Source organism: Podarcis cretensis, assembly GCF_951804945.1.
Source record: "Podarcis cretensis genome assembly, chromosome: 17".
Lineage (NCBI taxonomy): Eukaryota > Metazoa > Chordata > Lepidosauria > Squamata > Lacertidae > Podarcis > Podarcis cretensis.
Window position 1 is genome coordinate 30,974,478 of NC_137187.1, and position 23,573 is coordinate 30,998,050.

Below are 23,573 nucleotides of genomic sequence, written 5' to 3' on the forward strand. Positions count from 1 at the left end.
AGTCCTGGTCACCTCACCTCAGAAAGGATCTGGTAGAGATGGAAATGGTTCAGAAAAGGTTTTAAATGATGGAGAATGGAGTGGAGGAAAGGTTGCAGTATTTTGAACTGTTTAGTTTAGAGAAAAGGTGAGGACAAGTCGACATGATAGAAATGTTTGCAGTTATGGATGACATGCAGAAAGTGGATAGAGCGAAACGTTTCTCCCTCTTTTATAACACTAGAATTCATGGAACACCCATCAAAGCAAAATATTGAACAATTCAGGACTGATAAAAGAAAGTGCTTCTTTGTGCAAACTATGGAGGTTCTTTCCCACAGAAAACTGTGGGGACTACCTGTCAGGGGCTGGACATTGGAGGACAAATGGTGGAGACTGCCTCCCCCTTCTCCAAACGTCCGACAGGGCTTCCGCGGCTTCTGATTGGCTTCAGGAGCTTCCTGCAGCCAATCGGAAGCCATGCTTTGGTTTCTGAATGTTTTGGAAGTCGAACGGACTTCCGGAATGGATTCCGTTCAACTTCCAGGGTACGACTGTATTCTGCACCCCACATCCATGCACCTTCCAACCATGCATCTATCTTTGTTACAGGATTAATTAATGCAACATTTTAATAGAATTTCGCCCCTCCGAATGCAGCTGCAAGTGGGAATTTTCTTTATATGGAATGGATCGGGGCAATAATTTGTAGAGAACTTTATGAAAACACACAGCCTGAATCTTGTGCTTCTGGAGGTGAATGCATGAGATCAAAAGAGCAATTTATATCTGGGGCTGGGGCAAAAGGTTTAGCATTTTTCTTCGAAATTGATTCTTACCGCATGTGCGCGTTACAAGCAAGGAATGGAAGTACACGTCCTGTTCCTTCTCCACTGGTGGCAGCCTGCTGTCCAAGGTAATTAGTGTTGCCATTTGTGTGCAACACAGTGGCATTTTCAGCACAGAGACCTCCATCCCCAGGTTGCTTTCCCCAGCATGCCTCGGCATTGGAAAAAAAACCACCTGCTTTTAGGGAACTGGGAGGAGAGGAAAATGGGAAAATATTCTCGCTTTTATTGACAAGTTAAGTATTCTGCACTTAGATATGTTCAGAATCTGGATCATACAGTGTTCGAGCTCCTGCGGAGTTAATTGGGCTATTTCATTTGGATATGTTAAAAACAGCAGAAGGCAACTAAAATAAGTCCACTTTCTTTTTAGCATTACAAATGGCAATCATGCAGCGCAACTATTCAGAAGTCAATATTAAGAAGGTGTCATTGCAATTACTTTGCAACAGGGGTTGCTGGGCGGGAGTTTTCTTCAGTAAGGAAGGACTGAAATCTCTCACACAAAAGTATATTCTTAAAAATGAAACAGAATAATCTGAGCGTTTACTTTCTCCTCATATATTGTGCATTGCCTGGACAGAGATACTGTGACCTGTGCACTGGCAACCACACAACTGGGCTGCTGAAATCTCCTCAGTGTGAGGCTGCCCTTAATGTTGGATTGGAAACTGCAGTCGGTGTATAAAGAAGTTGCACCGGCTGCCAATAAACAGGGTTAAGGTTTTTGTATTGACCTACGCTGTGGGTTGGGGGACGCAGGTGGCGCTGTGGGTTAAAGCCTCAGCGCCTAGGACTTGCCGATCGAAAGGTCGGCGGTTCGAATCCCTGCGGCGGGGTGCGCTCCCGCTGCTCGGTCCCAGCGCCTGCCAACCTAGCAGTTCGAAAGCACCTCCGGGTGCAAGTAGATAAATAGGGACCGCTTACCAGCGGGAAGGTAAACGGCGTTTCCGTGTGCGGCTCTGGCTCGCCAGAGCAGCGATGTCACGCTGGCCACGTGACCCGGAAGTGTCTCCGGACAGCGCTGGCCCCTGGCCTCTTAAGTGAGATGGGCGCACAACCCCAGAGTCTGTCAAGACTGGCCCGTACGGGCAGGGGTACCTTTACCTTTACCTTTACGTTGTGGGTTAAACCACAGAGCCCCGGACTTGCTGATCAAAAGGTCGGCGGTTCGAACCCTGCGACGGGGTGAGCTCCCGTTGCTTGGTCCCTGCTCCTGCCAACCTAGCAGTTCAAAAGCACATCAAAGTGCAAGTAGATAAATAGGTACCACTCCGGCGGGAAGGTAAACGGCGTTTCCATGCACTGCTCTGGTTCGCCAGAAGTGGCTTAGTCATGCTGGCCACATGACCCGGAAGCTGTACGCCGGCTCCCTCGGCCAATAAAGCGAGATGAGCGCTGCAACCCCAGAGTCGGCCATGACTGGACCTAATGGTCAGGGGTCCCTTTACCTTTACCTTACAAAGCCCTGAACAAATTTTGGACCATAATACCAAAGGCAGCCCTGTATAGGGAAGCTTTTTAAGGTTTAATGTTTTACTACGTTTTTATGTATGCTGGAAGCTGCATTATTATTATTATTATTATTATTATTATTATTATTATTATGCACCTGTCTGTCTAGAAGTGTGTGTTCATGTGTGCCAAGCACCTGGCAGGCAAAACAAAAATGAAAAACTTCAGAAGTTACTATTCTCTGTATGTGTAAGACATACATCGCATGCAGATTATCTTTGTAAAGTAGCTAAAATTACAGCTGTGAAACATTCCTGAGACTGGTCACATTTTTTTTGTCATTATGCGCTCCCTCAGCTGAACTGATCAGGTTGCAGTTGGCATGTGTCAATCTGAATTTTTCTGTGTTTTCTTACTGTAGATGATGACATGGGGAAGAAAAGTAACATAACCTTAATATAGCAAGAGATTTCCCCCCATCCCGAACTTTGGTGACACTGATACCAGTCAGACACTAGCCTCATCTCCTGAAACGCATTCAGGAAATTCTGAGTTCTTCACATTTTGCATAGAAGTCAGCACATGCAAATTTAGTTTCCAAGTGAAGTCTATTCACTCCATGAATGGAGACTATCAAGAAGATAATGTTAGATGATTTGAAGGCAGAGAGCAGAGAAAATGTAACCAGTTCAGTCACAGCCCACTGGAATGCTAGACTTTCAAATGCTTAATTTGCAAGATAGGCAAGGTGAGAAACGGGCAAGAACTCTGGAGGAAGACATCAGAAACTATAGGAACTGGTCATCTCAAAGCCCCCTACCTAAAATTTGTAGTCAGTGGCTCTCTTAGTTTTAACAAGGACCTTCATTCAGCTCAGAGTCACAAGGAATGAATACACAAGTGCTTAAGGATCAGTATACTTTTCCTCCCTTGCCTTCCATTTCTTAGCTTACTATTATTGTGAGTCCTGCTGACAAAACTGCCACACTCACTTGCTTTTGAGACTAGATAGGGATTCTTCCACTCTTTAGATCAATGGTGGGATTTGCCGCTTGCTTAAATTGTAATTTCACTGTCTAAAACAGCATTTATGTCTTCTGTCATGTTCATTTCATATACCGTAATAAACCAAACCATAAGATGATCATCTGGCTGTACAACCAGATATTCAAGCAAGTGGGGATGCTTTCTTGGCTTTCAATGAGATGTGCACCTGCATATACAGTGGTACCTCGGTTCTCAAACTTACCGTATTTTTCGCTCTATAAGACGCACTTTTCCCCTCCAAAAATTAAGGGGAAATGTGTGTGCGTCTTATGGAGTGAATGCAGGCTCCATGGCTTCAGCGATAGCAACGCGAAGCCTCCGGAGTGCGGCTGGAGCGCTCCCACTGTGCTTCGGAGGCTTTGTGTTGCTTTCGCTGAAGCCTGGAGAGCGAGAGGGGTCGGTGCGCACCGATCCCTCTTGCTCTCCTGGCTTCGCTTCGCTGGAGAGGCACTGCACAGTTTTCCCTCTCTGCGCAGCGCCCCTTCAGCAAAGCAGGAGAAGAAATGGAAGGGGCTCCGTTTCTCCTGCCGCTTCACTGAAGGGGCGCTGAGCAGAGAGGGGGAGAATTTTTTTCCCCTTGTTCTCCCCCTCTAAAACAAGGTGCGTCCTATGGTTGGGTGTGTCCTATAGAGCGAAAAATACAGTTCTGGGAATCCGTTCGATTCCTGAAACGGTCCAAAAACCAAGGCACAGCTTGCTTAAATTGTAATTTCACTGTCTGAAACAGCATTTATGTCTTCTGTCATCTTCATTTCATATAATAAACAAAGCTTCCTTTGTTCACTTGTCTCTTGAGAATCTAATAGTAAAACTATTTCTTTGCCTTTAAACATTACTGGGTTGCCCAGCTGATAGTTAACAGGGTGTTAGGATCACCCAGGACAAAAAACATATCAGGTGTCAGGAGTTTTACTTAGGCAGGAATAGAAGCAAACATATATTCATAAACAGACACAAGTTATAGCTCTAGTGAAAGATCCTCAACTTCCTGATATTGTGTGCATGGCTACATGTGAGTGCTGGACACGTGTGAGTTCAGACATGCACTGTGACAAATGTCACCCATTTGTTTATTTAAAACATTTTTATGCTGCCCTTAAGACGACTGATTCCTCAGCTTACAAGAGTAAAAAGAAAATATCTAAAATCAAACAACAGCTAGCAGATCAAAGATCATCAAGTCAATATGTTTCGATCGTTGCACTCAAATAGAACACGCTCTATTGATGTGGAGATCACTATGGTCCTGAGCTATCCCTTTTTAATTAGCATCAGTTTGCCATGTTCTCTGCAAGAATGCTGCAAGGTGAGAGTGATTCCTATGAAAATCAATTGGAGCTGCTTCCCCAGGTTCCAGCAGAACTCTTGTTAAGAGCAAGATAGGCTCTTAAAAGCTTAAAATAAAGAACAGAGTCCTCTGACAATGATCTAATTTTCAAGATTGGGTGCATCATCTTTTTTGTATGAAGCTTTTCAGACCCCTAATAATAAAGGAGGCCTGTTAAAAATTGTTTTCATTTTAACCACATTACTAAACATGTGGTGTTGCCAGATTTAGTTTCGTGCTATCATAGCTGTCAAGGGTAGATGCTGGTTTTTCGATGTGCTATAAACAAACAAAACAATATATAGTCAAGTCTTCTGGATCGGGCATATTGCACTGAAAAGCAGGAGGATTCCTGGTGTTCGGATGAGATTATCTTAATGATGAGACATTAAGGTCTTCCTGGAAATTGAAACACACAGAGCTGTGATACTGTGAAAGCTCCATCTGTTTCTGCATCAAACCCAGAACACTTCAGTGCACCTTGAATGCAGTGCTAAACTGTTCTGAGAAATAGAGCAAAAAGGTTACTGGAAATGTGAGACAAAACTTGTTGTTTTTTTTTAATAAATATTTTTATTAATTTTCATTTTGCCACGTACATAACAAAAACATAGATCTCGACATAAACATAAAAAAGAGTGAATTAGGGGAAAAAAGTACACTTACACATAAAACACGAAAAAGGAATTAATAAAGGGCAGAAAAGAAAAACAAAAGGAAAAACATTGAACATTTACATTACAGTATACATTTCAGATACACATACTGACTTCCTTCCCTTCTGGTTTCGGGTTTCTTAGATTAAAGGCTTCACTTTCTGCAGCTGGTATTGGTTACTAGTTTATACATCGTAAGTTTTATAACATACCTACTATAGTTGGTAAGTTTCTATAGTTTCCATCAATATAGACCATAAATTTATTCCAATCTCCAATAAACTTTGTATTTTTTTGATTTCTGACCCTTTGCGTCATTCTTGCCAATTCAACAAATTCAAATAATTTTGACTGCCAATCCCTCACTGTTGGTAATTTTGTGCTTTTCCAGTTTTGTGCGATTAATATTCTGGCCGCTGCTGTCGAATATTGGAATAGAATTCTATCTTCTTTCTTAATTTCTTCTCCAATGATTCCTAATAGAAAAGCCTCTGGCTTTTTAAGGAATGTGTACTTAAATATTTTTTTTAATTCATTATAAATCAGATTCCAAAATTTCTTCACTTCCTCACATGCCCACCACATATGTAGGAAGCTACCTTCTTTTATTTTGCATTTCCAGCAGGCCTTATTGGAAATGTGAGACAAAACTTGTAATGTGATACTAAAGTCTGTGAGGTGATAAGGCCCTCATTCAAGAAAAAGCTTTCGGTTCAACACACTTCTGGCCACCTAGAGTCAGTCCAACCCGCAATCCCGCTTATAAGTTTTAGGATGAATGACATGCAGCCATGCCAAACTGACAAGGACCATTTCTCAGATGTTTCACCCCAGCTGTTTTGGAGGCAAAATCCCTCTGAGAACGAATAGAATCAGAGTGACTACTAACCCCTGCTCCCCAAAAGCCCTGTTTGAATGCTGGGAAATTCAAAATGGCTGTTGCCATAAAAAATGGCCGCTCAGTGATGGCTGCCATTAGACTGGACAACAGCTGAATATAAAATTCATGTTGAATTGCTGTTTTAGGGGTTGTTTTTTAAAGTCTGGAACAGATTAATCTGTTTTGCGTTACTTTCTATGGGAAAGTTCGCCTTGGTTTTGGAACGCTTTGGTTTAGGAATGGACTTCCAGAATGGATTGAGAACCAAGGTACCACTGTATTGATTTAGAAGAGTGGTTTGCAGAGGGGCATAGCCCAGAGGGGAAAAGCTGGGAAAGACTGGGTGAGGAACAGCTAGAAGAGAAAGCACCAGGAGACAGCTGGCAGATTCAGTGTCCTTGGACAGCATTCCTGACCCCAACCCTTCTCTTAAGACTAGACGGGCTTTGAGAGTGATAGAACAGAGAGCGCAACAGCAACAAGCTCAGATTACCCGACATAGGTGTGATGTAGATTAATGGGGATGGAGGGGGTGCACCTTAACTGGGAGCAACACCGTTTCTAGAGAGATATGCATTCCTTTGTCTCTTGCTGTGATTATTAAAGAAACTAACTGGTAAGAACGCTCCTTTCATTTGATCTGCTCATTACTGCCACCGGGGGAGGGATCCAATTTTCCTAAACCTGACACTTGCAGAGGGTGCAAGGGGGGGGGGGAGGAGAGGAAAAGGAGGAGAGAAACCCTTGGTACAGTTCAGTGCTGTGTTTCTATAACACCCCCAAACTTGTAGTCTTTTCAAAATATAGAAGAAACACCAACAGGAATGAGCTCTGGGTTTAAATAATAGGTGCTGATGATTTGGTTTTTTTGCTGCAAGTATGAGCCATTCTGTACCCTGGAAGCTCCCCAAAGGACAAGCCTGCTGAGCCACATTGCAAGGTGTGTTGGTCAAGATCTGCAGCACCACAGGTAACCGGGTGAGTCAGTGCAGTGGGAGGATGCAAAAGAACATGGCTCTTTCTCTTCCACCTCCAGTGAAATGGGCCCATTTCATTCATTCACCGCCTTAGAGCTACATGCATATTATTCCATTTCTGTTCACACTGTGAAAAATATTAAGAGAGGGGGGGGGGAAACAACTACAATGCCCTTTCAATACAAAGCACAGTCACAAGTGATACAGCTGAAAAGCACTTTTTCCATTACAGGAACTGTAATTGTTACTTCATGTGGTTTTCGGATATGAAAAAAACTGTATCACTACCATGGGAATGTAAAATTAGTCTTTTAGAAACGCATTGTAAAAACATATTTCATTAGCGTGGATTCACACGGAACCTTTGAGGATACAGTACATGATACGAGAAGGGAGCGCTAGACTTGTATACACTTCAACTTTTTCTACCCAAAACCCCACCAGGCTGCTGCTGCCTGCCCACTGACACCCACCCGCTTGCTGCCAGAGCCCAGGGCACCTTCCTCAAAAATGGAGTTGTTCCACTTAAAACAGGGTGCTTGGCAGGTACAGGTGTTGGGGAAAGAAAACTAGACTTCAGATGATGCCCATAATGAGCTCCCCATCAAAACCACACTCACTGACTTTAAATGTGTGCTGAGGTTAAAGTGTAGCATTTCTGTGAGTGTAGTAATGCGGCAGCTAGACTGGTGATTGGGAGCGGCCGCCGAGACCATATAACTCTGGTCCTGAAAGCCCTACATTGGCTCCCAGTACATTTCTGAGCACAATTCAAAGTCTTGGTGCTGACATTTAAAGCCCTAAACGGCCTCGGTCCAGTATACCGGAAGGTGCGTCTCCACCTCCATCGTTCTGCCCAGACACTGAGGTCCAGCGCCAAAGGCCTTCTGGCGGTTCCCTCACTGCGAGAAGCCAAGTTACAGGGAACCAGGCAGAGGGCCATCTTGGTAGTGGCACCCGCCCTGTGGAACACCCTCCCACCAGATGTCAGAGAAAAATAACTACCTGACTTTCAGAAGACATCTGAAAGCAGCCCTGTTTAGGGAAGTTTTTAATGTTTGATGTTTTATTGTGTTTTTAATATTCTGTTGAGAGCCGCCCAGAGTGGCTGGGGAAACCCAGCCAGATGGGTGGGGTAAAAGGTAAAGGGACCCCTGACCATTAGGTCCAGTCGTGGCCGACTCTGGGGTTGTGGCGCTCATCTTGCCGGCATACAGCTTCCGGGTCATGTGGCCAGCATGACTAAGCTGCTTCTGGCAAACCAGAGCAGTACACAGAAACACCGTTTACCTTCCCGCAGGAGCGGTACCTATTTATCTACTTGCACTTTGACATGCTTTCGAACTGCTTGGTTGGCAGGAGCAGAGACCGAGCAACGGGAGCTCACCCTGAAGCAGGGATTTGAACTGCCAACCTTCTGATCGGCAAGTCCTAGGCTCAGTGGTTTAGACCATAGCGCCACCCACGTGCTGACCTCTAAACAGCCTCGGCTCAGTATACCTGAAGGAGCGTCTCTACCCCCATCATTCAGGCAGGATACTGAGGTCCAGCGCCGAGGGCCTTCTGGCGGTTCCCTCACTGTGAGAGGAGAGGTTACAGGGAATTCAGTAGTGGAATGCCCTCCCACAACTACCTGCCCTGTTTAGTTTTTAATGTTTGATGTTTTATTGTGTTTTTAATATTCTGTTGGGAGCAGCCCAGAGTGGCTAGGGAAACCCAGCCACATGGGTGGGGTGGAAAGAAAGAAAGAAAGAAAGAAAGAAAGAAAGATTAGGTTTTGTTCTGAACAATTATGCATATAACACACACACACACACACACACACACTGCGCCCCGGGATGTTCACTGAAGAGACACAATATCCTATTGGGAATCTTTTCTTGTTCAAGAGAGATCAGAACTATGGAGAGATAAACTTCAGTGCTCCCATTCTAAAAACAATTTATATGGGATTGTATTTCCAGATGTCTGGTGGAAGAGAAGTGTCTCCTCAATATTTCTGAGCTGAGACCTAATGCCCTGTTACCAACCACTAACATGAGTAAATCAGATCATTGTGTGTTGCTATGGCAATCCCAGGCACAGAAAGCACAGTCATTTGCAACGCTGCCAATGAGGAAGACCTTCCTTCCTCTAAGAGAGGGAGTCTGCAGCAACAGCACAGAGCATTGTGCTACAAGTGGTGTGGGCCTGGTAGCAGGTTAATCATAACATTCAGCATAGAAGGTGCTGCCTCAGGTGTAGTGCGGACCAGAACTACATGAACAGATTTCAGGAAGGGTTGCCAGATCAGGAGTCTAAACCTGAATCCTAGGGTCAGCCCCTGGTGATGTCACAGGAGATGGCCCCCAGTGATGTCATAGGGTGGGCTCTCATGATGTCATTAAATATGTTGCATTAAGTGTTAACCACAATGTCTAACCAATGAGAAACGCATAGAATGGCAGAATTTTAGAGTTGGAAGGAAACTCTACAACTCTGCAAGGGAACTTTTGCTTTCAGTTGTCTATGCTCTCTGCCTTACCGCAGCCATGCTTTATCACATGGTCAATTTACTGGAACAGATGTTCAGATATGAATGTAGTGTATATTAGTCTTTTTATAACATAAAACACCAGTCGTTGATGAGAAAGAAACAGACTGTTTAATTTCAAAAATTATTTTGGCTGACAGTAAAACACTTGTTTATGAAAATACTCTCAGATTAATAATATTGTACATTTAAAAGCCAGTGGGCGGTATTCAACTTCGTTTTAGTCAGAGTATACCTACTGAAATTAATGGGGCTAAGACAGTCATGTTCATTAATTCCAATAGGTCTACTCTAAGTAAAACTTAGTTGAATACCAGCCATCGTATTTATTGTGCAAAGAGTCAGAAAGGAGGCCACCAACATCTCGGAAAGGAGACTGATTCGGTTCAGATTTGTCTTTAGAAGATTTTGAATGATTGTCATAATTTGATAGCACATCAATTAGATTATTCTGAAGCACTCTGGTGTTGCTAGTGAAATACACTGGGATTATGAATGCAGAAGTGAAAAGAGACTTCTCGAAAGTGTACGACTCACAGATTAATCCAAGCTTGAGTGTATGTGGAGAGTCACAACTGCTTCCAGGTTATCATTCAGAGACATTTTATAAAATATGCTCTCCCCCCCCCACCCAGACCATCGAGGGGTATGTGTGTGGCTTAGGGAGGCTAAGGATGGATTAACCCATTTTCCAGCAAAATGCATGTGCAAAGTTGCTTTGACATGGGCATCTTCCACTAAAGAAGTCTTAATATTTTATTTTGCTGCAGGGTTATATCTGAAGTTTTCAAATTTAAAAATTCGGCTGCAACACTTTTTAGGTATGGAAATGGTGATCGCTAATAGGGTATACATAAATAACAAATTTACGCTATTTTACATAAATAGCAAAATGATTACTAGTAAATTATAGGCACTAACAATTTCAATAAATTATTTCACTGTTTAAAATTTTATTTATAAATAAGATTTCTAACTAGTTAAATAATTTTGGGTAAAGCCAGCTAAATCATATTCAGAGCAGACCCACCAAAATCAATTTATTAAAGTTGTCCATCGCTTTCAATGGGTCAGAGTAGATATCCGACATTAATCATAGAGTAATATTGGCTATCACCCTTTGACACACAGCACTGACGATTCTCTCTCGTCCATTTTTAGGAATCCTAAAAAAAGGTTCATAAAGGCTCGCACCTTTGTTAAGCTACATTTATTTGCATAGAAAAATATTTACCATAGGCAATTAACTATCACAGGAGAGAAATGGCATTTATTTCAAATTGAAAAAGATAGCTAAAAAGTATCTGTGGATTATTGCAACAGTACAAGAATACAAGATGCTCCCATTTAATAAAAAATGTAAAAGAAGCTGTGAAAGCTAAAGCAGGCTACAAAACAGAAGGCCCCTCCATTTCCTCTTTTTCACTGAGCTATGTTACAGCTATGTTGCCTCTGAATGCTTTGATTCTTTATTTTCTGATTTAAGCATCACCACCGCCAAGTGTGTTTCTACAGGCTTCTGCCTCCGCTCATCACAATCTTGTTGTCAGGTAATTGTCCTGAAGAATTGTTTCTTGTTTCACAACAGAGTCACTACTACTGAAGTCCTGCTCATTGTCCGGAGAATCCTTTGGTGTGGGCAAATTAGCCTTCTTCATTTCAGAAGCAGCAGCAACTTTCTCATCCACCTTTGAGTCCAGCGCCTCATTTCTGGCCTGATTATGAGTGCCTACGCTACAGCTTTCGCTGAGATCCCGAACGTTGAGTTCGCAGTTCACAACCAATGCTTTCACTCCCATTTCAGGAGTTTTCTCACATTCTTCTGTTTGTTGGCGGGAAACATCTTCAGAAATCGTGTAGATACTCGTCCTTTGCTCAGCACTTTTGGATTGTCTGTGAAAGAACCCAAACTTCTTCACATCACTCATAAAATTCACTTTCCTCTGCTTTTCCTTGGAGGAAACTCTTGTCATCATGGCTGACCCATTGCTGTGGCTGTGGGCTTCAGAGGCTCTTGCCACTGCTTTGGGGTGAATCATGGAAGTTATGTCAAAAAGGCTAAGGTTTCTCTTCTTAATTTTCTCGTCTCCTCCATTTTCATTTCCTTCATCAGATTCCGGCAAAGAGGACTCTTCTCTGCTGACTTTTGAGGACTGTAAATTAGACAGCTTGTTTCCTTTTAACAAACCCAGGACTTCAAAGCGGAAACTGGAAATATCTTGCTTTAACTCCTAAAACATTAGAAGAAAAATGCTATCCTTAACATGAAAGGAATTGTAAATAAATAAATAGCCACCCTTCATCCGAAGATCTCAGGGCAGTTCACAAGATAAATGCTGGAATATCATTAAATTGCTATTTTAATAAGCATCTTGCTATTTACGAGTAGCAGAAATGTTTTCAGCTGTTGAGAATTGACTATAGGGATGTCAGAAAGAGAGACAGAAGGAAGTCTAAGCTCACTTTGAGCAAATAATATAAGCCGTGAATATGTGTATTGAATTAAATGAAATATGGGAAAATTTAATAAAAACGATGTTTAAAAAGAGAGAGAGAGAGAGAATTGAAACTTGGGTTTGGGGATGTAGTGTGGGTTTTGGAGGGGGAAGGGGGAAATAAATAAAAGTTCACTTGAGGCCATTTATAGTATTCCAAGTTCTCCACACCCCCACTTAGTGAATTGTTTCATGCAAGGTGAATACAGTCTGCCTATGGAAAGGTGCAAGAGACATCATAAAGTTTAGCTCTCACGATTTTTTCACAAACCCTTCCCTGCTATGTTATGAGATCACTAAGTGACAGTGTGTGGATTCCTGTCATGTTTTCCTCACAAGGCATCCAGATTTCATGGGTTGGCTATGCTTCTAGGTCTTGGTTTATTTCTACATCCAGTAAACCCTACAGACTGTGTTTCTATTTTTAATGTTTCATATTTGATATTAGACACTGTATGTGAAAATTGTTGCATTACAATGTATTTCAAGTACGTTTTTGTGTGCAAATGCACTCAACTTTCAGTGGCAAATATCTTAGATTATTCCCCACCAACACATGAAGCTCTTTAATGTTTTGATTCATTGTTATTAAGGTGTCCAACATAAGAGCAGTCACCTTAAAATTCTCTTCGGTCAACCCCTCTTCAGTTTTAGCATCTCTTATCATTGCAGCCACGTATCTCTTAACCAGATTTCTCATGACCTCCTGAAAGATAAGAACAGTCCAATTTTGACAGCACTTCTAACTGTGCTGCTTGACATTTGATGAATCAGAAATTTCATCACCTTTTGCTTTAAATTATGCAATTACAAAAAAAAGGACTAAAAAAAATCATTATATGTAGAGTAATTGCCAGCTGGTCACTTTTCAGGGAAACAGATTCTGCCACACAGGAGTTGTAAGGATCCAGGGGAACCTGTCTTCATTTTGACCCTTGTTTATAGAAAAATTAAATTTGTGCAGGTGCCATGTTTTGAACTGAGCTGAAGGGCCACAACAGCCCTTAGCTTTGGCCTCTGACTTGCTCTAGCACAAGTTGAGACATCAGCAAAAATGTCATTAATTCTCACAGTGCAATTGAAGTAAATACATTTGAAAGTAGCTTGAATTAGCCCAAAGGTGGATGCTGTCCATTACTTTCAATGAGATGATCATCTGGCTGTACAACCAGATATTCAAGCAAGTGAGGATGCCTTCCTGGCTTTCTATGAGATGTGCACCTGCACATACAGTGGTACCTTGGTTCTCAAACTTAATCCATTCTGGGAGTCCGTTCGATTCCTGAAACGGTTCGAAAACCAAGGTACAGCTTCTGATTGGCTGCAGGAGCTTCCTGCACTCAATCGGAAGACGCGTCAGATGTTCGGCTTCCAAAAAATGTTCACAAACCGGAACACTAACTTCTGGGTTTGCGGCGTTCGGGAGCCAAGCTGTTTGAGTACCAAGGGACCACTGTATATTCATTTGCAAATTCCCCAGGCACTAACGTTTATACCTGCAACTGGAAGCATTTATTCTTGGACAGCTTTGGGCAGAAGATAAGCTCGAATAATTGTATCCAACAATGGAACGGCAATATCTATGTTGGAAACTAAATCGGTATCCTATCCTGAGTGACATCCTGAGCAAAATGCTCAATTCCTTCTGGTAAAAAAAGCAAAAGATGAGATTGGTTACCTGATACTGATTATGCCTTCTCAAATTATCAGCTGCACGCCTCTGAAAATAAAGAACATAAATTAGCTGGAATGATATTTGAAAAGCAATTATGTCTGAATAGCAGAGATGTCCACCATGGCCAAAATCATCCACAAAAGGTCTGCCTCAAAATTGGGCTTAATTTGATGCAAACCTTTTGTCAAAAAGATAATATCCAAGGAAGAATATGAATAGTGTTACATCTTAATGTGAAGTCCATGTCAATTTTACAGGAAAGACCCATTCACAAGAGCTCCCAAATTAAACCTCTTATTTCAAGGAAAGTAACACTTGGCTAAGAGTGATGGTCAAAGAAGAGGAGGAGAAGGAGAAGATTGATTGCTTAAGACAGCTGCAAAATGGTGACCAGAAATGAACATGGATCAACTTCAGTGTCCAGGAAAGGCATTAGGATTTTGAAAACAGAGGCCACATTCAGACTACTTATTGGATCTAGCCCTGGCTCATGGAAATTGGACAGTGTAGGCAGAGCAGATATGAGGCAGTGAATAAAGAGAAACTTTGACTGACAATTTAATGTGTGTGTGTGTGTGTGTGTGTGTGTGTTAGGGGTGATATAAGACCTTATGGAGAATGTGCATATAATCTGCCCATGAGGAAGGAATTGTGTTCATTTCCTGGTCAATATACATAAACCAACAGGCCTTGGGGAATATGCATGTATCAACTGCATTTTGTACATTCTCCAGTCAGTATGCATAGCGTCCTAGAAACATGCTCTTGTCTTTTTTAATCTAGCTCTTGTTCAGAAGTGTGAAATCTGTGGCCCCCTGCCCTCTGCTTCTGGCCTACTGCCTAATTTTACACGGATTACAACATGCCTTCCCTGTGATCAGCCAAACATTGGAAAGAGGGGGTAGGTCTTCAGATAAAGATTTATTTATTCATTCTGTTAGGGATTGTGCAGAATGGCGAGAGAGTGCACAAAATGCAGTTAGAGAGATTTACTCAATTTTCCCAAAGGCCTGTTGGGGTGGGGGGTTTGCATTTATTGACCAGGAAAGGTGCACACTTCCCTCTTCATGGGCAGATTCTTCAGGAGGTCTAGTGAATGAGCACAATGGCCAGTTTTTATGCATATTAACTGCTCATCTTACATTACACCTAACATATACATTTAGGAAAAATATCCTTTGTAATGGGGAAAAGGAAGTGGCAAAATAGTGACTTGGGCCATGACTACAGCCATGCTCGTGTGTGTGTGTGTGTGTGTCTGTGCGCGGGTGTGTGCGTGTGCGCAATTCCACACTTTATATGGCAATTAATTCGAGCTGACTATTGAATGTCCAATCCTGACTCCCTGATGTGTGTATTAATATGATACCCATGCACAAACATTACTAATTCAGCAGTCTTTTTACATGATAGTAAGTCGGGAGTTCTCAGCCATAGCTTTTTGGTAATGAAAACCATCATTGGGGATTGTTTGGGGGAAAGTTATTTTAAGATGTCAAAGTTACGGTACGTCTTTCCAAATTCGTAACACCTGACTCATTATTTTGGTGGTGATAGGCAACACCGATCAGTTCTGGTTTCCCTTAACCAGAAAAGGGAAGGGGTGGATATTTTCATTTTGTGCTTGTCTCCCAACAGTGGTATGAGATGGAAAATAGTAGTGCCCAGGCTGGCTTTTGCCTAACATGCTGGTGTCTAATATCTATGAAAACACCTAAATATAAAGAAAGGCAGCTGGTGAGGAAAACGGCAATTTTTGCTTACCCCAATTGTTCCAAAACTTTCAGGTTTCTTTCTGATTTTTTTCCTGAACACTTGTCTCCACAGCCATCTGATCAGGTACCAGAGAGATTTGGGACTTGGTATGACATTAAACGGAGTAGGCAGAGTCCCTCCTTCTTCGAAGTAACTCATCCAAAGTTTTGTTCGAGCAAATTTCCATTCAATGTCTGCATGATCCTGAATACAGGAAATATGGAAACATATTTTCATTTATTATTGGAGAGAGCTGAAATTCTCCCTCTCTACGTGTTTTTACACAGGTGCTGAAAACCTTTTTAGTCCATCAAGTATGTTACAGATAACGGTTTTTATGTTGTCTCCTTTGCTTTTAAAGCAAAAGTTTGAGTTATTTTTATTCTAGAAATTGGACCCAGTTTGGATCACGGCTGTGTTACAATGGGAAAGGAACCTCCTCAAGTTGTTACTCTATACCAAATTAGAATCCCCTGTAGCTTTTTTAGGGGAAGCACAATTGTGTGAGGAGATCAAATCATGGATTTTCCACATAACTTTTACTTTGGTTCTAGGAAAGGGGAAAATAGATATAGATCTTGAAGGCAGAGAATATCTTTTTCAAAACCTGATCTGTAAAGCTACCTGAGGAGCCTTTTCTGCTGAAGAGGAGGATGGGAAATAATGAATAAACAAGGACACAGCAGTTAAAAGTAAAGAAAGAAGTAGGACAAAAGTAGGTTTGTTCAATGTACGATAAGTAAAGCAAACTGAATGGTATGGGGAAGAATGTAGGGAAAAAGGAAAGAACAAATGAAGGAAAACAGAAATGAGAATAATGGGAAGAAGATAGAAAGAACCAGACAGATTTGGTCTTCTCAGTACAAGGAAAAATTAAAGTATGAATGTAAGTTGATGAAACTGAGAAGTATCTAGAAGAGAATCAAATGTATATAAGAGAATATAGGTCTAATAAGTTTGGCTGGCTAGGAATAGAAAGTCAGTAACACTTTGGCATAATTTGGCAAAACTAGAAATCTCAGCTTTCTTGCTTAGAAAAGTAGGTTCTTTATATGTCCCCCAATGTTGAATACTGATTAAATTATGAGATGCTGGGTGCTGAATACCAAATGGTATGCAAAGCCAGGCTTATTTAATTTTGCACCTGGTGAAAAATTATTCCTGCTGGAATGCTCAGGTAGCTGATTTCTGCTTCTTTAGAGGCTAGAGCACATTCTAGGGAACCTAATTTTGTAAGCATACATAAGCACAGGGCTTATTGTTCTCAAACAGCTGGAATTTTGGTCAACTGACAGATACGGCTTTCAAAGTGAACAAGAATCAAACCAAGGAACTGACAGCAATGAGCTGATAGGAATTGTTCATCATAGCTATCAACATGTTGAGAAGGACGACCAGAGAGATGACATTGTAGGTCCCAAACATGGTGGCCCCAACAAACTCAGTGAATTCATGTCGTGCGTCTACATTGGTCACATAAAGGTTGATGAGCCCAAACACGGACCAAAACAGTGACTGGAGAGTTTCAAACAAACTGCAAAGAAAGAAAAAAAGAAAAGGAAAAGTCTTAAAGAAAACAGAAGCATCTCATTTGTTTTAAATACTACATCCCCACCCCAAACTTTAATTAAAACCTTTAAACTTAAAACAGCAAATGAGACATTTAAATGCAATTAAGTTATAGCCCAGTTCTAGGCTGTGCTCACTGGGATTCGAGCATTGATTAGCACATGGGGACATCAGGTCCTCTTGCAAAGCCCTAATGGATCATAAAGGGATTTTGGATAACAGGGAAATAACAAAGAGGGATGGTGGGGCAGGCTATCTATCGTCCCTGGCATAGCATCCTAAGGGCATGTTGGTACCAATGGAAACAGTGCAGCTATATAGGACTTGGTGGCTTTTACATGGCACTAGATTAGGTATTGAAATGCAAATTGGGGCTTGCAGTTCAGTACTGCAATTAGGGTGAAACTAGATGTTACAAATAAACACTGAGCTGCCGCTGAAAAACATCACCACCAACTGAAGTCCCCCCCCCCCCCCCGTACTTATATATGTGCTGACATCATCATGCTTTGTATCTCCCCAGCTACTGCAGCCAATTGTGCTGCCTCCATGCAGGAAAACGCACAGGATGAGAATGCATCTGTACATGATGTAAGTTTTGCTGCATGTTACAGACAGGAATAACTTGAAACAATGCTGTCACTTTGGGTGGCAGCTCCATTTCATCATAACATCTAGATCTCCTATTACATTTCCTCAGTCAAATTTTTGGTACTGTAGGTGGAATATGGATTCTTTCATATCTGGGTTTTTTTTAGCAGCATTAAAGGTATGATTCATAAGAATATAAGCAAAGCCTGCTGGATCAGGCCAATGGTCTACAGCAGGGGTGTCCAACTTCCAAGAGACTGCGATCTACTCCCACTATGAAAAAACTGGCAGTGATCTACCCATCAAAGTTGTTGGGCTTTTTAGGGGAGAGAATGAGCCGAAGTTGTTGCGATCTCAATCGACCTGTTGGACACCCCCGGTCTACATAATCCTGCTCTCACAGTGCTCAACCACATGCCTGTGGGGAGCCCACAAGAAGGATTTGAGGACAAGAACCCTCTCCCTCATGTGGTATCCAGAAACTGGTATTCAGAAGCATTAGTGCCTCTGGTCATGGAGGACAGCATAAACTATCGTGGTTAGTAGTCATCAATAGAGACTCTCCTCCCTGAAAGAGAGGGGAGTGGTTGTGGGCGGGAGCCCGAGCACCGCCCAGCAGGGGGGCATTTGCCCCCTGCCTCCAGCTCACCTGGCTGGTGCTCACACACCCCCTCCTGTGGCCATCCAACCAGGTGCCACAGAGGGGGCGTGTTCAGCAGCCTTTTGCTGCAGCACTAGCCTCCCCCTGGCCTCATTCCTCATCGTCGTCCCGTGGCGACATTAGTAGTCATCAATAGCCTTCTCCTCCAGGAATTTGTCTAATCTTCGATTAAAGCTGTTATGTACTGAGTTGAACAGGATCCAAAATGCAGCAGTCTGATTGGTCCTAGAACAATAGGATTTAGAATGCAGCTGTCTGATTGGTCCTAGAACAATAGGATACAGAATGCAGCAGTCTGATTGGTCCGCAGGAGCCACCCAATCCAACTCCAGGTGGAAGTGAATCCACAACCTGATTGGCCTACAGGAGAATCCCAGAATTAACCAATCATGTGGGGCCCATTGTGTAACTAATGTATATAAAGCAGACATTTTGGGGGAACTTCCATTCCTCACTACCATGAGCTGAATAAAGAGCATGAAATCCACACTTGACCCCGAGTATATTTCACTGGCGATGAAGGTGGGATCCCGCTGAGCTGACCGCCAACAGCACCGCCACCTGCCACACCGCTGCCTCACACCGTGTATCCAGGCTTCAGCAAAGCCATCTAAATCAGTGACCATGACTGTCTCCCACTGAAGCGAGTTCCATACTTTAACTATGTGGTGCATGAAGAAGTACAGTGGTACCTTGGTTTTTGAATGTCTCCGTTGACGAACATTTCGGTTTTTGAACATGCCTCGGAAGTCGAAGATGTCACACGGTTTCCACTGAGTGAAAGATCCTGAGGCCTAGCTGTTGGCTATTGAGCTTTCAGTTTTCGAATGGTTCAAAACTCGAAAGGTCTTCCAGAACGGACTACGTTCGAAAACTAAGGTACCACTGTACTTTATCTGTCCTGAATTTTCCAGCATTCAGCTTCATGAGATTTCCATAGGTTCTAGTGAGTATCAGTTTGTTGCCTTGTATGTTGTGCATTTAAATTCCTTCTTTAAAATGAAACCAGTTTGGCGCCCTAGACAACTCTCTAGCAACAAATCAACACAGAGCACTGTGCAATACAAAAAAGAATACCATGGATTGTTTAAGTAGGAAATGCTAACTTACGTTGAAAATGCATTATTCTGATTTTCACACCGAATCCCTTTACAGCGATTGGCATCATTTGTTTCATAATAGAAATATAGCTGGTTAAGTCCATTTGCAAAAGCTAGCAGCACAAGACAGTAGATGAAAAGAAACTTTAAAATGTCCAGTAACATTCTTCCAAGAGAGATCTGCAATGGTCCCAGATGAGAATTTGCAGTGAATAATGAGATCAGGCGCAGAGAACTAAAGATGTTTGCAATAGCAAACAGTGCCTCAGCCACCAGTGTTGGGTGCCACATATCCCAGCTCTGTCTTGGGAGCAGCCCACTGTACTGAAAACAATAGAGTTATGCAAAATTAGCAAGGTCTTTCCCCAACAATACAAAAACCATTATGTTCTGCAATCACTCTTCATTTCAGCAAGACCATACTCTTCCAAGACAGACCCTCAATGAGTAATTGTTAGATATGACTCCTTTCATTTGCTGCTTCACAATCCTTTTGAGAATACAGTGGTACCTTGGTTCTCAAACGCCTTGGTACTCAAACAACTTGGAACCCAAACACTGCAAACTTGGAAGTAAGTGTTCCGGTTTGCGAACTCTTTTCGGAAGCCGAACTTGCTCCATTTTGAGTGTTATGCTTCCGATTTGAGTGCCACACATCCGTTTTGAGTTTACACTGAGGTCTGTCAGTTTTTGCCATTTATTTTGTGTTTTTGTTTCTGTGGCTTTTTGTTTTGTTTTTGTGACTGTGTGGAACCCAGTTCAGCTACTGATTGATTGATTGTGTGACTGCAGTACATTGTTTCTTGCTTTCATTTTATGGATCAATGGTCTCGTTAGATAGTAAAATTCATGTTAAATTGCTGTTTTAGGGGCTGTTTTTAAAAGTCTGGAATGGATTAATCCAGTTTGCATTACTTTCTATGAGAAAGCGCACCTTGGTTTTGGAACACTTTGGTTTTGGAATGGACTTCTGGAACAGAATGGACTTCTAAGTTTGAGAACCAAGGTACCACTGTAATAATAATAATAATAATAATAATAATAATAATAATAATAATAATAATAATAATATTGTACCCTGACCATCTGACTGGGTTGCCCCAGCCACTGTGGGTGGCTTTCAACACATTTAAAAACAATATTTTGTGAGGTACCCTATATTCTGAACAGATGAACAGTCCTTCGCCTGTAACTGTGACCAGACCACTCCCCTGGAAATTCCCCACAGATAGTTATTCTGTGTTTTGTTTCTGAATATACACCTTCCAGAATATACACCTTCTTCACAAAAGCTAACTGGCCAGAACTGGATAGATCTTTTGACATTTCACACGCTACAGTCATTGAGAAAGAGAGAGCAGTCTCTAAATAAATTTCTAAAACATCACCTATACTATGCTGCAAAATTGAAGTTAAAACATCACAAATCTCTTGCAATGATGGCAGTCTTGTGTTCAGGACACTCATTATCTGTGCTATCCAACCAAGTCTGTATAATCCATGTTCCAAAGTTCAATTGTCTTTTACGACCACTGGATGGTGACCCCACTGGGCACAGTAATCCAGCCAGGGAAAAATGGTGGCAGACTAGGTTTAGGGCACCTTTTCTAGCCCCTCTCCCTTTTTGGAGCCAGCAGAGTGGATCCTAAATAGGACTGCTCAGTCATAGATACAGCTGCTGAGCTACTCAACTGCCTCATTCCTTGAGTCGGAACGAATGAATCTGTATTCACTGCCCATGTGCCGGTTTCAAGACGAGGGGCTTCCAGATTTCACAGTCCTGCCCTCGTTACCATTTGCCGATTGCCATGGGACTTCTTTGGGTCCGGGATGGGCTTTTGGAAGATGCCTGTGCGTGAATTTGTTTTATGTTGCAGTATTCACAGTAAGGCTTTTTTTCAATGGCATGAATAACACAACGACCAGTAGGTTCTTATCTGATGCAGCCTTCATCCGCCTTCACAGCCACTGTAACATACCACTTGTTATCTTCTGCCTGTTCTGCCGTTGAGGACGTCTTGGATCATTCCTTGTCTCCCTTTGACCTTACTGCCTTGGGTGACCCTGCTGGGAGTACAAGACTCCCGACGGCTTCATTCACAAGGGTCATAGGAACGTGCAAGCCCAAATCACCACGACAAGGTGATGATCCAGCAAGTGAGACATCAGGAATGGAACAGAACTGGTACATAAAATAATTCATCTCCACAAGCAGGCTGGATTTTACTACTCTGATACCTATAAAGTTTAACCTGAAATTGAATCCAGTCAAGATGTGCCTTGTAGGCTCTTGAGTTTGGGAAATGAGTATATTTCCTGTTCTTGTTGGGATTGCTCTTCCTTGGAGAGTTCAGGTATGTTGTTTGGGAGGTACACCCTGATCTGATTTCATTTCACTAATCAACAGAAATTATTCAGGAAATTGTGGCATTTGAATTCCTTAACAGTGAATTTCCATTTTGCTTTTGTCCTATTTGTTCACTTCAAAAATTCTAATTCAGAATGGGCATTTTCCACAATGAGCCAAAACTTTTGTTTAGGATTATCTCTTATCCCCAAGTTACTGATTACTGAATTGGCAGTTATTAATCAACAACGAAAGGCAATATAAAGAGAACAGATCCTGAGAAAGTGAAAACAACAATAAAATCACATTCAAAGTAAATGTCAAGTATATAGTATATTCACAATATGAATAGATGTCTTGATTACCTTTGAAAATGCAACAATTTTTAAAGATATTGTTGCCAGGTACAATGAGTTCATTACAAAATCCATCAGGTTCCACCAGTCATGAATATAATCCTGCAGGCCGCCATCCCACATTTGTTTAATTTCACCCCAGATAAACCCTGCAAATATAGAAAGCAGTGATATAAGTTAGTTGTATGAATTGCTTAAGCTGTTGTGTTTATTTACTTAAAATGAAATAAAAGCACAAGACATTTTAAGCATGCTCAGCTACAACCATAATAGCCATTACAATCTATTAGTCACATATATTGTTATTTTTCATTTGTGATTCACGTTTCATTCATATATATGGCATAATCAATGGGAAATTTTCCAGTGCAGTCCCACGGAAGAGAACAGGAGCTGCAGCAACAATGGTTACTATTCTGCTCACCATGTACTTTGGTTCCACTGACTGTAGCCTAAAGGCAATGGGGAGAATTACTCTGAACTTGGCAGGCTGTGAATTCAGGTTCAAATTTATAACTGCTTTTCAAACTTTGATTTTTGACCTTTAAACAACACTTCCTGAAATTTAGCACCAGTGGTCACCTGCTGTTTAAATGGCACTTCAGAGGAACTGCATGTGATGAAAAACTCAGTCACCTAAAGTGAAATTTATTGTTGGGAAATAATTGTTTTATTACTATTCACAGCAACGAACACCACCTTTTTGTTTTCCATAGCACTCATAACTGATTTAAGACACTCATTCTGGGAAACAGCTAATAGGAAACACTTATCAGATGTTATGCATACAGGCAGCTTTGCTTGACCAAATCAGGATATATTTCAAGCAGCTAATAAATTTCAGTGTGGCTGATATACCTTGGAAAATAATAGTTCTAGGGAGAGAATGTAAAGAGCCTTTTAGGGTGTAATCCAGTACTGAACATCCTTCAGCTGAGGGGCTAAAGGATTTGGTGACAACCATGGTAGATGCCACTCCAAAAATACAGGTGAAATGGCCAAAACAGGGCAGACATAGGTGAGATCTGGGTGGCACAGGAGAGTAAAATACTTGGATCAAATCCTATACCCTTAGAATTTTACAACAGCCACAGACCTGCTGCAAATAACTTTTCTCCCATTGTATTTTTTTTAAAGACTAGGCAACTTCCTGTGCCATCACAAGAGTGTAGGATGTAAACTCAGCATCCAGTTACAGCATATTGCTGCCATATATAATTCCCCAAAAGAGATACCATAACTCAAGATGACAGGGTGAACACAACATGGGATTTGGTTATATATTTTTGTGCACATTTAGGAGTTCTCAAGGAGGAGCCGTT

At 41.8% G+C, this 23,573-nt stretch overlaps 1 protein-coding gene across 2 annotated transcripts in view; it reads right to left on the minus strand.

The window, feature by feature from the left end:
- Positions 1-9,794: 9,794 nt before the first annotated feature.
- The window catches only part of TRPC4 (transient receptor potential cation channel subfamily C member 4), a 59,398-nt gene continuing 45,619 nt past the window's right edge, over positions 9,795-23,573 (minus strand). For both annotated transcript variants that reach the window (XM_079959253.1, XM_079959252.1), the window contains exons 5-11: positions 22,261-22,400; positions 19,559-19,872; positions 16,966-17,161; positions 15,637-15,831; positions 13,876-13,917; positions 12,814-12,903; positions 9,795-11,933 (exon numbers count right to left, since the gene is read on the minus strand). In XM_079959253.1, coding sequence (XP_079815379.1) covers positions 11,235-11,933; positions 12,814-12,903; positions 13,876-13,917; positions 15,637-15,831; positions 16,966-17,161; positions 19,559-19,872; positions 22,261-22,400 — 1,676 coding nt within the window. In that variant the 3' untranslated portion in view covers positions 9,795-11,234. The remainder of the gene's footprint in view (positions 11,934-12,813; positions 12,904-13,875; positions 13,918-15,636; positions 15,832-16,965; positions 17,162-19,558; positions 19,873-22,260; positions 22,401-23,573) is intronic.